The sequence below is a fragment of the Pollachius pollachius genome (genome assembly GCF_949987615.1).
Source record: "Pollachius pollachius genome assembly, chromosome: 1".
In the NCBI taxonomy this organism is placed as follows: domain Eukaryota; kingdom Metazoa; phylum Chordata; class Actinopteri; order Gadiformes; family Gadidae; genus Pollachius; species Pollachius pollachius.
Window position 1 is genome coordinate 42989080 of NC_136934.1, and position 14500 is coordinate 43003579.

Sequence of the window (14500 nt, forward strand, 5' to 3'; positions counted from 1 at the left end):
TTGCACACAAATAAAATACTTCATTCAATCACCAAACTAAACCAATGATATGAAAATACATTTATTTTGAAAAGTTATCCCAAACCTTTGTAACAAAAGAACGTGAAGGTTTGTTTTGCTTGTTGTTTCCAGGAAGTCTGCGTCACTATGTAGCATTCTATGTTAGCATTTGATGTTAGAATTCATTTATGTTGTGAATATGTACAGAAAGCAAATGTAAAAAAAAAAGCTAATCTTTTCAATAACCCATTTCAAATTCAAAGTTATTGTCTGTGCGTTTCTGTGGGCATGTGTTTGTGAATGAATGTCTACAATTATTGTTTTGCCAAACCAAAAAATGATTGATCTAGACCTGAATATTTCACGGTATACGATAAAACTACAATTTATCCTTTTATCTACAATGTTTCTTGTAACTGCTATCTGTAGAGTACAGATACACTTTTTTCTCCAGTTCGCTCAAGAATTGCTTGAGCAGACCTTACACAAAACGATAATTGAGGTGACTTGAAGTGACTTGACTTTGAAGTTAACTTTTGCAGTAAAAAACTGAATCTTGTCAATTCAAAATTTTGTATGTGCAAGAAGATTCAGTCAAAGCTAACGTGAAATATAATCTTTCCAATAATTGCCATTCTGATCATATTAAACATGTGGAGTTTCTAGGTTGGGCTTCTGTAGTTTTAAATGATTGATTATGTCATTCAACATAACACAGTAAAATGCCCACACACTGCCTCTTTATGGTAATCAGTAAACGTAAACCACAGCTATCACGCTTTCCAGACACTACAACAAATTATGTTTTAAATAAATTTGCTCCAGAATATTCCACTGTGAAGATGCCAATGCTTAGTCTAGGTGTGTGGTCATACCAAAAAATAAAATGCATAATTTTGTACATGATTTATGACATAGTTGCTTACGTGGATCCATTCTGCATAAAGGCAAGACATGTATAATTGTAACAAATGCAGAAGAGTACATTTAAAACCACCATTAATAACACAACGCAAAGTTATGGTTTGTTATCCTACTGCTGTCTAGTGTTCAATATAAAACCAGTTTATTATGAATAGCATTGAAACCCTGCCTCTAACTCTCTTCACAAAGGTTCCCGCTCAATGAAACCGCAGACGTTTGTCGGCTTCAAACTGTTTTTCTTCCTCTTCAGAAACATTGTTTCCTTTCACACTGTGAAAAGATTGGCAGATGTTGGGACTTTTACGGAACAGACAACGCATGTCACACTTCAAAAAACTGCAATTTTTGCATGACGTCTGACACCAAGCATTTAGTTCACTCTTCCACTTCCTTTTCCTGGGCCAACTTCACAAATATACCACATCCAACAAAATGTAACCATAATGTCCAAACTGCAGTAATGCTTTGACCACGACTCCACTCTAGAAACCTACCATATCTCTTTGAGGGCTGTATTGTGGGCCAGGGCCTCCTGGAGAGGTCTTAACCCAATTGCAGTGAGCTGGTTACTGATCAACCTGGAGTCAAAGAACAAGAAACAAGGAACTAACTAAGTCCTATGTGGGCCAACAATCAATTAAACCAACAAATCTCTCTGGTGTTACAAGTTTGTGCAATTACATGGTGTGTTAGGTTTAATGTGGATTCACCATAGACAGGACAGCCCTGTGTGTGACAGCATGTACAGGGTGTGTACAGTGAAATGTGTGATTTACCAGAGGTGAGACAGCCCAGTGTTTGCCTTAACTAGCTTTGCCAGATGGGGGGCCACCTCGTCGGTCAGTTTGTTTTCCACCAACCTAAAAACAATGAAATAGTCGCATTAATGCTTTTAGCAGGCACCTGTTAACACAGTATTTTGACCGTGCTAATCACGTGGTCCTGTCAAGACAGTGTTGTGACCTGTACTTTAAACTGTATCTCTGGGTCCTACCAGAAGATCCTTAAGATGGTGTTTTCAAGTAACGCTTCAGCCAAGATCTTCCCACCTTCTGAAGTTATGCCATTGGCCGAGAGACTGTAACAAACAACCATGGCAGATTTTTTTAATGCATTTCGGGCTGAGAGTTCTAGGAAAGAGGGGGCGGTGTTTGTCGATGGTTTCTAGCCACTGCAACTCTGTGATACTTTTTTTAGGTAGTACACATGGTTGAGTATGCGTGCTATATGGATGGGTTGGTTGAGCTCCACAAAGTGATTTGAGTTGGATGTGACAAAGTTCTGTATGGTCACATTCATAGGCCAGCAGCACTATGGATCCATATAGGATTCCCATGTCCCCCACACAGTTTAACATTCACAAACTGGTTGGTTGATACTGGCAAAAACATGTGATTTTACACCTGTTGTCTCTAGATAACAGTATTATTTCAGTTACAGTTTCCAAACTGTCATGGACAATGCTTGAAATATAGGTTTGAAACCATAAAAAGACAATTTATGTTCACTGGCACTTTAATAAAGGGAATCTTGGCCCGCACATGAGAGGCCTCGCCACCGAACCTGAGGTTGGTGAGACTTGGATGGTTCCTCAGAGCCTCTGCAAACCCTTTGGCTCCCTCATCAGCAACCGTGTTCCCCCACATTCTAGAAACAAGACAAGAGGAGGGGTGTAAATGGCTTTTTCAATTTTAAATTGTACAACATCCTTTACTATGTCCAAAACATACGGAAAATGTAATTAAGTTGCTTTGTTATTTGAAATGTATTGTTGCTGTTGGTATCACGTTTGTATAGTGCGGATGATGGTGGGTGTTTTGCATTGATATTGATTGAGGTTCTTGGTGTTTCTGTGGTGGCTCTATATTTGGGAGGACCAGTAACGCAGGCATTGGCAATGCAAGCATCTCTTAACACAAATTAACTGAACTACAAATATAGGCGTTGTGATGTCAACATGGAACAGCAAGTCTTACCCGACATCAAAAATCGATGTGCTCATTTTGATGGCATTCGCCAAACACTTTCCCCCAACATTGGTGATCTTGTTTTTACCAAGCCTAGCCAAAGAAATGTCCTTGAGTGGTTAATACTAGAGAAGTCATGCATATTTTATCGGAACAATTCTGATGTTATACCATATCATATGATATAACATGAAAGATGATTTGCGAAAAAACCTACTTCAGAACACGCAGTCTCGGGCATCCCTCGATGATTTGAGCCACATATTTGGCTCCTGCATCTGTGATGTGATTGCTGTAAAGGCTGAAGAAAATGTTAAAATCAGGAAAAACAAATCAGGAAATGTGTGAATGTCCTCTGTGAACACAGCTGCCTAGGTCCCGAAACTGACCTTATTGAATTTTGCAAGTTATTCAGTTAAAAATTATAGATTGAGTCAAATGAATGTTCACTCACCCGAGGACCTTCACTATTTTGTGCTTACACAACTCCTCCGCCAACACTTTAACACTACTGTCCGAGATCTGGTTGACGCACAACCTGGAACCAAACAGTTTCAAGGTTAAAGGGATGACCACCACTGGCTTTTATATGTAGTTATTTTACATTCAGTTTAACAAAACATCCTTGGTCTTTTACCTGACCACTGTCATCTTGGAGAAAGACGGCCTGAGCTGCTGCACGCCGTAGTCGTTGATGTTGTTGTTGTCCATGTCCATTCCCAACAGTTTCTGCCGGTGTTGCAACACAAAGTTGAGGGCGGTGCAGTCCCCGGAGTACATGTTGCAGTAGCCCAGTTTGATGTAGTTGGCTGTGATGCCCTTCGCTGTTAGCTGGGCCACGTCATTGCTTCCCGTCTCAAAGATGCACCGCAGCATCCACACAAAATTGGGCAACACGTGAACTCTTTTGCCCTCATCACTTTTGTAGGTGGGCAGGCCTCGCAGGTGGGACTTGATGCTGGTGGACAGGTATGTTTTAAGGAGAGACCTTTTTTTCTTTAAGAGCACCGGAGGCGCCAAGTGCTCCACGAGGCTGCTGTGGTCCTTGGAAAGCAGCCCACACAGGAACAGGTTTGTAAACTGTAGATGCTCATTGCTCTTGAACACATCCCTCTCGCTTAGCTTCGAAGATTTGGTAATGCATGACACGCAAGGCAAATTTAAACCCTCCTGCTTCCTTTTGCATTCTGTAAAGAACTTAAGGATGGATTTCCCGTCGAGGCTGTTGTCGAGCACCACAGCGAATGCAGCCAAGAAAGACTGCAGGGTCATGTGGAGGAACTCATAGGTGGCCTCACCTCCACAGGCGTCATAGCAGTGGATGGGTCGTAGGAAGCCAACGAGCAGGTCCTCCTCCGTCAGGTCGCAGGCTGAAACCTCTTCCTGGTTGAAAATGAAGCGCCCCTTCTCCATGCCTTGAAGGGCCAGTTTGGCATGGGCTCCCAGGGGCCTGAGGCCCAACTTGAAGGTCTCTGAAGTGCACCGGGCCTTTTTCTTGTGCAGATGTCTGGCCGGCAAGGCCCAGCGGCTGAGGAACACCTCAGTAAACAACATGAAGACGTCTGTCAGCGTGAAGCATTTTTCTGGAAGTGCAAAATCGTTATGTACCGCACGGAGGTGCTTGAAGCTCTTGAACACGATCCAACAGAACAGTGGTGTGGAGCAGAGGCCACAGAGGTGGGGGCTGGCGTCCAGGTGAACAGACACTAGTTGTCTGTGCTCCGGTGTCGTAAAATGCAGCGCCACATAGGACTGCAGATTGGCGGGGGAGAAGCCTCTCAGCGACACCTTCTTCCTGACCAACCTGTTTGGCAACTCTGTCCCAGTCCGGGCAGTCAGCACCTTCTGGGACCCCCTGAGCAGCTTCCCACACAGAAGGTTGATGAGCAACAGCAGTGGGTGGGCCTTATCTTCTGGCGAGACCACCTGCTCTATGTTCAACAGGTCCACGTCGCCCTCGATCTCGTCATAGCCGTCGAACGTGAAGATGGTCCTCTTGGGGTAGCGTACGATGTACTCAAACACCTCGTCGTCCGGATCGTTGTCAGGGTAACAGCTGTGTTTGAAGAGCAGATCCCTGAGCGATACCTCGGCCGTCTCCTGGAAGGCGGTGAACATCCTGCAGCGGAACCGGAAGAAGAAGATGGCATCCGTCTGCAGCTCTCTCTTCGACCAGATGTTCTGGAGGTTCTGCAAGAGGAGGGATTTGCCCATGCCAGCGTCCCCGGTAATGTAGACCACGTCACCCTGAGGGTTGAAGACCCCAGACTCGTCCAGGAGCTGGCCCTGGTTCTGCAGGAAGCCCAGGCTCTCATTGCGGTCGTTAAAAAGCTCCATCTGGGTGGGGGTGTAGAGGTCTTCCAGCCGGGCCTCTTCTTGCTGAGCATAGGACATAATGAATTGGGTGTCCTGGCCCAGTTCATGCCTCAACGTGTCACAATACTTGCTGACTGCCAAACAAAAGGTGAAAGTAGTCATATTAGTATCACAGGATGAGCATAAACGCTCCACTTGTACAACAGACTCAAATATTAATATAGAAGTCCAATGGGGGTTTCACGTTAAAAAAATAAGACATGTCTGTGTGTGGGCTGATCCTCACAAGTCTCCATTGACCCAAAATAGATTGTCAAGATTTCCATTATTGTGGATATTCTGGATATTATGGAGTTTATTTTAATGTGTAGGCCTACACAACATTATTGAGCTTAGGCAAATGCAGGCATTCCTCCTATCTTATTGCATAGTATTAATTTAACATGGAGACTTACTTGGGTCAGTGTTAACCACATTTATCATCAGCATAGGTTCACTTGGCTGGTACTGTATGTCTTCGAGCCATGGCTGGAGATCCATGTACGCGTCGTGCACTCTATACAGGACGTAAATGAAGTATTCACAGACATCTTCTCCTTTGCACTGTACCAGCTCCAAGATTTTGCGCATCTTAAGAAATTGAAACACTTGAGAATTAGTTGAAATACCTTAAGCTAGACCTACACCCCGAAAACTACGCCTACAGAAGTATTCGTTTAATATCAATTAGTATCAGAGTAGCGAGTAGACGAGTAGAGTTATTGATGGAATATATTCTAGGGTTTATTTTTGTTGTAGCTTATTGCCTCACCTGATCTGATTTGGTGGGGGTGCGATGCACAATCTCTACGTCTTCCGCACAGAAGAAGTCACTCTGTAACAGGTTGTCCAACATGCACCCCACGCTCTTGGCCCGGGACACCAGAAGTTCTCTGTGCCAGTTGATGATCCGCGATGGGGGCACCTGACCGAATATGGGCGGAAGGAACTCTTCCCCTCCGTTAGCCATCATGTTTGGTATCGACTGCGCGGTTACGAGGAAGGGTTAGGTTATAACATATCAGTACAACTGATTATGCGATGTACTTTTAAACAAACTCCCGTTCCTTTCGGAATTCGTTAGACTCAGTTCAAACTTGACAAGTAACATTCCCTATCACTTGCCAAATAAAACGAAAGCAACTACGTTGCGTACGTTGTTTAAACGTGAAACAGAAATGCAGGACGGTCAATTTACTTAATGTGACAGTCACAGTGGGCATTACTGCACACAATTTCCCCACTTGTGAATCCTACCTTCCGTTTATAGAGAATCGCATTAAATTCTCCGTCTGTAGGCGTATCGAGCTGATTGAACTCGATCAACAATGTTCAATATTAAAACGTGTCGACGAGAAAATAGACGGACGAATAGAGCATGAGTTACACGATATTATATTCAATTATAAAAGAAACAATAGATCGAATGTCAGCCTGAATTAACCCAAAAGAATAAAGATAGTAGGGAGTAGCCGACTGAAGACTTCCTACTTTTCTGACAGTGACATGACACTGAAGTGTAAATGGGGAACCGGGTCAAGGAGGGTGAAACCTGAAACTTTGATTAATGAAATTAATAAAATATTTATGAGACGACGTCCACATGAAGTCAAATAACTCTCTTTATTTATTGATATGCTTATTACCAAATATAAGTAAATGTATCAGTAAATAATTTGTAATTTGTCAAGTAAAAAAATTAAGCCTATGTTAAACACGTGTAACAGTATAGGTAAATGTAAAATAGAAACAACTTAATTCAGCTGGTTTTCAGATTGAATTAAGCCTATATGTCACCCAGGTGTGTTTATTATTGATCAGGTACTCCTTCATTTTAAGAATCATTAGAGTAGGAGGCAAACCCCTAAGAAGACATCCTAATGGTTAATTAGGATGAGGAAACAGCCTCTATCCCCTCTAGTGTGTCCAGAATGGACGGGCCCTTGTAGCCGTTGGTCTGCACAGCCTCCAGTTTCTCTATGTAGTCCAGGGGAAGTCCATGCTGCCTCGCACCAAGGCACACAACCTGTAGAACAGTTTGAAAAACACTCCATCGTTCATATAAAATAGTAATATTTATAAGTGTTATCAACAGTCATATTTAACATAAGTACTTAGCATTGTGAAGCATCTTATACTAGCTAGCTTTGTTTTATACAGGGAATGGATTAACCTAACAATTGTTAGTGCTTGGCCTTTGGTTCTATGAACATTTTCACTGTACAGATATTGTTTCTCTTTCTTCTGACAAACGTACTAACGTACTAATTATAAGTCGCTTTGCCCGATTGCTATGAAAATTATTATTTGGTTGGTTCTTTTCATGATTGATTTTGAATAATGTGCGAAATGCATGCAAATCTATATCAATCTATATTTGCATTTGTGGGTGAGCCTACCAGCATACATATTTTTCAAAATACTTAATATAGTCATAACCCTTATTTGAAAGAACAATACAACTCGCCTGAACCCCTTCTTGAGTATTTCAGGTTCATTGCACTGTGATATTTTGTTAAGCATGCATTCCCACCTGTTTGTAAGGCGGAGAGGTGATGAATGGGTAGAAGTCATTCATCTGGTAGCTCCTGCAGAGTGTGTATCCCTTGGCTGTGGTTACATTCACCTGCAGTGGCCTGTAGACACCCTTCTGCACTCCCTCTTGACTGGGGTCATTCATATTAACATATCACAGGAAAGAGAGACAAACAGCCATGTTGGATTATTTCAAGGTCTGAAAAATAACGCACATTTACACTCAACATTCAAAGATTATTATCATTTTTAGAAAGATCATTCATACTCACTCAAACTGTAGAATAGTTTGCACCAGGGCATCATATACAAAAATGATTCTGATGTATTGTTAAATAAGAGTACTTCTATACTGAACCCCTTAAGGGACCTTCAAATTTAAGTAAAAAACGTTTTTAAAGAAAGTGGGGTGAACAAAAAAACTGGGTGTTTTACTGCAGTGGAAAAAACATATCTAGAGCCTAACGCTACCTTGAATGTATATTGAGGCCAAACTCAGAGTAGAACTCTAAAGCATGCTCTCCCTTGTTTGTTGGAGAAAATGTTTGTTGGAGAAAATGTTGGGGCTCCATACTTAAGCCTTATGTGTGTGTGTGTGTGTGTGTATGTGTGTGCGTGTGCGTGTGCGTGTGTGTGTGTGTGTGTGTGTGTGTGTATTTCGTTTCTGTTTCGCTTACTCGTCCAGCGTCTGGAGGTTCTCAAGGCCCATTCGCCAGACAACACCCCACACCTCCTCTCCTATGCTCTCCTCTATGGTGGCCACTCCTCCGTGCCAGTTGTTGACGTCGCCGAAATGCTCTGACCAGCCAAACTTCAGAGTGTAATCCTAGATGGAAGCAATAAAACATTTTGTTTACAATTCATTATTTTCATCTTGAATTTGTTGAATAATATCTTCAACTTATTTATCTTCTTGAGGGTGAAATAGGCCTGCAGGGTTACATGGGCTTGTAGTGAGTGTTACATAATTCACCTACAGTATTTTGTTATGTGTTGTTCTTTACACTGTGTAAGGCATGTCTTTTACTGTCTCTGTGTTTCAGGGATCGCTGTCCCTTTAAGGATTACGAGCTTCTCATGACGCGGAGCCCGATGCGGCATATGTTCTCTTGCAGCACGTTTTGATTCCTGTTTTCAAAAACTAAATAAACGAGTCACACAACCGTGTGCTCAACGTGCGAAATTGTATCCTTCATTTAATGCAATTTCCACACTGGTGACCCCAACGTTAGTCTGCTGGACGTATCCAGGGACACGACACGACCGACACGACCATGACCGCGAACGCTGTTACATTCAAGCTCCCCGAATTCTGGGAATCGTCGGCGTCGGCATGGTTCGCCCAGACCGAAGCGCAGTTCGCGTTGCGGGAGATCACCGCGGATACGACGAGGTACTACTACGTTGTGTCAGCTCTTGGAAATTCGACAGCATCCAGAGTGGTGAGCCTCCTTAAAAATCCTCCGGCATGGGAGAAGTATGCGGCACTCAAAGCCCACCTGTTAAAGACATTTGAACTGTCGGACGCTGAGAGAGCCAGCAGGCTTTTCTCACTTAAAGGGCTCGGCGACAGCAAACCGTCTGAGCTCATGGACCGTATGCTGGATCTAATGGGTGAGCACGAACCCGATTTTCTTTTTGTTCAGCTTTTCCTGCGTCAGCTGCCTTCCCAAGTGAGGGCTGCTTTGGCCAACACCATGATCACTGACTGTCGGAGGCTGGCTGAGGAGGCTGATAAATTTTTCCTGGCGGGTCAAGGGCACTGTGTGGCCGCGATTTTTCCCGCGCACATCGCTCCTGTGACACTGGACGACTCCACGCTCATCGCTGCCACCACTTCTCGTCGGCAGCTGTCTTCTGACCCCCAGCAGTCTTCAGGCCCGCAGCAGTCTTCAGGCATGTATTTCTGCCATGCAAAGTTTGGACCGAAGGCTCTTAAATGCCGTCCGCCATGCAGTTACGGCGGGTTGGGAAACACCAGGGCCGGCGCTCGGTAGTGGCCATGAGCGTCGGCCGTGCTGGCAGGCTGCTTTTCATCCGCGACAGCATCTCCGGACGGCGATTCCTGTGCGACACGGGAGCACAGAGGAGCGTCCTTCCTGCTTCCCGTTTGGACATGGTGACCGATGGCCACGGCCATGGAAGCTGCTAATGGTAGCCCCATCCGTACCTATGGAACGAGGTATATTGAGTTGTGTTTCGGAGGCCACCGGTTTGGCTGGGACTTTATTACAGCAAAGGTCTCCGTTCCCCTCCTCGGCGCCGATTTTTTGTGTGCGCATGGACTGTTGGTGGATGTAAAGAACCGCCGTTTGATTGACGCCGTCACGTTTTGTTCCTATGCGTGCACGCTCAGCGGGGTTGACTCCATACGACTGTCTAGCATGCTCTCCACCTCAGATGACTTCCACCATCTACTTGCCGGTTTCCCAGCCCTCACTCAGCCTACTTTCTCTGCGTCTGCCGTGAAGCATGGTGTGGAGCACCATCTCGCCACTACTGGTCCACCCGTCTACGCCCGTGCTCGGCGCCTCGACCCGACCAAGCTTGCCGTTGCGAAGGCTGAGTTTGCGAACATGGAGCGCCTGGGTATAGTCCGCCGGTCCGACAGCCCGTGGGCCTCACCCCTCCACATAGTCCCCAAACCCGGCGGCGGCTGGCGCCCGTGTGGCGACTACCGGCGGCTAAATGAGGCAACGACGCCTGACCGGTACCCAGTGCCGAATATTCAGGATTTTTCGGCCCACCTGGCTGGTATGGTGATTTTTTCCAAGGTGGACCTTGTCCGGGGATATCATCAGGTGCCTGTACACTCACTGGACGTTCCCAAAACAGCAGTGATCACGCCGTTTGGTCTGTTTGAGTTCCTGCGGATGCCGTTTGGCCTTAAAAACGCAGCTCAATCTTTTCAACGCCTCATGGACTCTGTTTTGCGGGAGCTGCCTTTTCTTTTTGTGTACTTGGATGACATCCTAGTGGCGAGCACGTCCAAATCCCAGCACCTGGCGCACCTCCGGACGCTTTTTGAGCGGCTCAGCCAACATGGGCTAATTGTCAACCCCGCCAAGTGCCAGTTTGGTCTCTCCACCATCGATTTCCTGGGACACAGAGTCACTAAGGACGGTGCAGCCCCTCTCCCATCAAAGGTGGAGGCGGTCGCACAGTTCCCACGCCCGCTCACTGTCAAGTCCCTGCAGGAGTTCCTCGGCATGGTGAATTTTTACCACCGTTTCATCCCTCGAGCCGCCCAGCTCATGCGACCCTTGCATGAGGCCTTGCAAGGTAAGCCCAAGCACGCTGTAGAGTGGACTGAGGGCAGGGACAAGGCTTTTGTTGCCACTAAGGCAGCCCTGGCGAACGCCACCATGCTGGCACACCCTTCTCCCACAGCCTCCATCGCCATCACCTCTGATGCCTCGGACTACGCTGTCGGTGCCGTCTACGAGCAGTGGGTGGGCGGAGCCTGGCAGCCACTTGCCTTCTTCAGCCGTCAGTTGCGTCCCAACGAGCAGAAGTACAGCACTTTCGACCGGGAGCTGCTTGGTCTCTACCTCGCCATCAGACACTTTCGTTCCCTGTTGGAGGGTCGACACTTCACCGCTTTTGTCGACCACAAGCCGCTGACTTTCGCCATGGCCAAGGTGGCTGAGCCGTGGTCCGCCCGCCAGCAACGTCATCTGTCCTACATTTCCACCACGAGTTCACCACGGATTTACAACACGTTGCCGGTAAGGACAACCAGGTGGCGGACTGCCTGTCACGGGCTGTGGTAGGAGCAGTCCATCTTGGTTTGGATTACAACCGCATTGCAGCGGACCAGACCACAGACCCAGACGTGCAACTCCTGAGGACCTCGACAACAGGGCTGAAAATAGAGGATGTGGTTTTTAGCGATGCCGGCACCACGCTCCTGTGTGACGTCTCCACAGGCAGTCCTCGCCCAATCATTACCACGGGATGGAGACGAAAAGTTTTTGATGCCATCCATGGTCTTTCCCACCCAGGTTCGAAAGCGTCACAGAGATTGGTTGCGGCTAAGTTTGTTTGGCACGGCCTCAAGAAGGACGTTAGGGACTGGGCTAACACCTGTCTTGAGTGCCAGCGGGCCAAAGTGCACCGCCACACTAAAGCCCCGTTGGAGTTGTTCCCGGTGCCGGAGAGACGGTTTGACCATGTGAACGTGGATCTGGTCGGCCCTCTGCCCTCCTCTCACGGTTTCACCTACCTGTTGACCATGGTTGACAGGACCACCCGTTGGCCTGAGGCTGTGCCACTGACGTCGCTAGCGTCGGTCGAAATGACACGGGCGTTTATCAGCACCTGGGTTGCCCGTTTCGGCACTCCTTCCGACATATCCTCCGACCGGGGCGCGCAGTTTACTTCTGAGCTGTGGAACGCTGTCGCACAGAGCCTCGGAGTGAAACTCCACCACACGACCGCATATCACCCACAGGCTAACGGACTCTGAGCGATTTCATAGGTCGATGAAGGCTGCTCTTCGTGCCAGCCTCAAAGACAGCAACTGGGTCGACAAGCTCCCATGGGTACTGCTTGGCATCAGGACTGCACCAAAGGAAGACCTACAGTCCTCCTCCGCAGAGCTTGTGTATGGCCAGCCGCTGCGGGTTCCAGGGGATTTCGTCCCTGGCACCACCGTTCCTTGGTCTGCCACTCTCCAGCGGTCCACGCTACTGGACAATGCAAGGCTTTTCGCACCTGTCCCCACTTCCCGTCACGGCCTCCCTCAGTCGCACATCCCCGCTGGGCTTCGGACGGCTGAATACGTTTTCATTCGCCACGACGCCCACAGGGGACCGTTACGCCCCCCCTACGAGGGCCCTTTCCGGGTTTTGGAGACGGGGGACAAACATTTTGTGGTGGACATGGGCGGCAGGCCGGAGCGACTCTCCATTGACCGCCTCAAGCCAGCTCACTTGGACGTGGCCAGGCCCATTGAATTGGCTCAGCCCCCATGACGCGGACGACATCCAGCTCTGCCCCTGCCCCCTGCTCCCCTCCCTCCCGGGACTCCCACACTCCAGGCCTCATACCCGTGTCATGGCGGGACGCCTGCCACAGTTGTGGCTCCTCGACCTCCTGTACGACGCAGGCGTTGTGGCCGGTTAATACGCCCGCCCCCGCGATGACTGTTTTGTTTTTGTTTTCTCCTGATGGTGAATTCTGGGGGGACATGTGTAGTGAGTGTTACGTAATTCACCTACAGTATTTTGTTATGTGTTGTTCTTTACACTGTGTTAGGCATGTCTTTTACTGTCTCTGTGTTTCAGGGATCGCTGTCCCTTTAAGGATTACGAGCTTCTCATGACGCGGAGCCCGATGCGGCATATGTTCTCTTGCAGCACGTTTTGATTCCTGTTTTCAAAAACTAAATAAACGAGTCACACAACCGTGTGCTCAACGTGCGAAATTGTATCCTTCATTTAATGCAATTTCCACAGGCTTTTAAATAGTAACGCCATTAGTGTGCAGGTCACAGATAGGCCTATCCTTGAAATGCACACATTTCGACCGTTGACACTTGGAACTGTACTGTACTGTAAAACAAATGCAGGCCTACCTTTAAGTATCCAACCGAAAAGAAAGTGGCCGAAGGGTTTCTCTTCTGCAGTCTCTCCTTGAGTAGGTTACTTCCGTAAGCAAAATATAGAAAATAGTCGGAAGAATTGGAAGATGCTATGTTAGATAAACCGTGGGGGTCGACCGCCGCCATGGATGAGAATATGTATAAAAGAACAGAATAAACGCCACCAAGGTGGATATATGACATTATTCAAGGTGAGTTAGATGCGTCCTTTTCTCTAGACTATTCCAGCGCAATATGACTGAGAACCTTGAACAGAACGCTTGGTTCGTTTTGGGGACTCCAAAGCGCGTCGAAAGGGGCGTGGCCAGGATGACATCTTGGTATCGACGTTTATTAACCGGCCAGGTTGTACATTATTTATTCATATTGTGATTTTTTAGGTTTTAATTTCAAACTTATGAGATATTCTAAACATACAAAAAAAAACTGACGCCAGCATTGTTTTGACCAACCACGGCGACAGAGAGGTTATTATAGGGCACACAGAGACCGTTAATCAGATGAGCCGATAGGTACAGTTAATCGTACACAAGTATGCTGCCTATATACATAGAGAGGAATAGTCAATAGCTTGTTAAACATCCGTTTTATTATCATTATTTCACGCATTAAATCATTTTAACTTTAGATAGGCCTACTGAACTTCAAATGCATAACTGCTGGTACAAATAACGAGTTGGCATAGCACAGGGGACAATGCATTAAACACAGCGGCCGTGATACGATAATACACAGAGCTTTACCCACAAAGCCTTGCTGCTGTTTATTCCAACAATGTTTTTGTTTTCTCTGTGCAAGGGAACAGTCTGGCACCCAATCACTCTAACTGTAACCCAGTCATAGTGAAAGAGAATGTGGCCCGTTGTTGTTGCAGCTTGACAAATGTTACTTGATGTTTATTGGTTAATGCTGTATTCATTTTGGACGATGAAAAGGTAAAATGCCTGCTGTGACCTACTGTACTCTCATGCTCTCATTGTCCTGGCAGGACAACGGCCTTATGAGCCGGGAAAATGCCAGACAAAAGTAACACAATGCAAATACACAATGACAGCGGAGTTCCCGACCTCGCTTGGACCAATACCGCATAGGACTGTAGACCCCTAAACTCTGA

At 46.6% G+C, this 14500-nt stretch overlaps 2 protein-coding genes across 3 annotated transcripts; both read right to left on the minus strand.

The window, feature by feature from the left end:
- Positions 1-45: 45 nt before the first annotated feature.
- On the minus strand, positions 46-6717 carry nod1 (nucleotide-binding oligomerization domain containing 1). Of its 2 annotated transcripts, XM_079754381.1 has the most exons (12): positions 6504-6717; positions 6019-6231; positions 5663-5837; positions 3529-5341; positions 3346-3429; positions 3109-3192; positions 2901-2984; positions 2488-2571; positions 1919-2002; positions 1701-1784; positions 1419-1502; positions 46-1194 (listed from the first exon to the last, which is right to left on the minus strand). In XM_079754381.1, exons 2-12 carry the CDS (start codon positions 6217-6219, stop codon positions 1122-1124), a joined length of 2850 nt encoding a protein of 949 aa, XP_079610507.1. In that variant the 5' UTR covers positions 6220-6231; positions 6504-6717; the 3' UTR covers positions 46-1121. The 2 variants fall into 2 exon arrangements, with proteins under 2 accessions (XP_079610507.1, XP_079610506.1); XM_079754380.1 differs by having other exon boundaries at positions 6019-6717.
- Positions 6718-6850: 133 nt separating this feature from the next.
- On the minus strand, positions 6851-13654 carry ggctb (gamma-glutamylcyclotransferase b). Its single transcript, XM_079758097.1, has 4 exons — positions 13360-13654; positions 8459-8607; positions 7780-7912; positions 6851-7272 (listed from the first exon to the last, which is right to left on the minus strand). The coding sequence occupies exons 1-4, from the start codon at positions 13567-13569 to the stop codon at positions 7135-7137; spliced, it is 630 nt and encodes a 209-aa protein (XP_079614223.1). The 5' UTR covers positions 13570-13654; the 3' UTR covers positions 6851-7134.
- Positions 13655-14500: the final 846 nt, after the last annotated feature.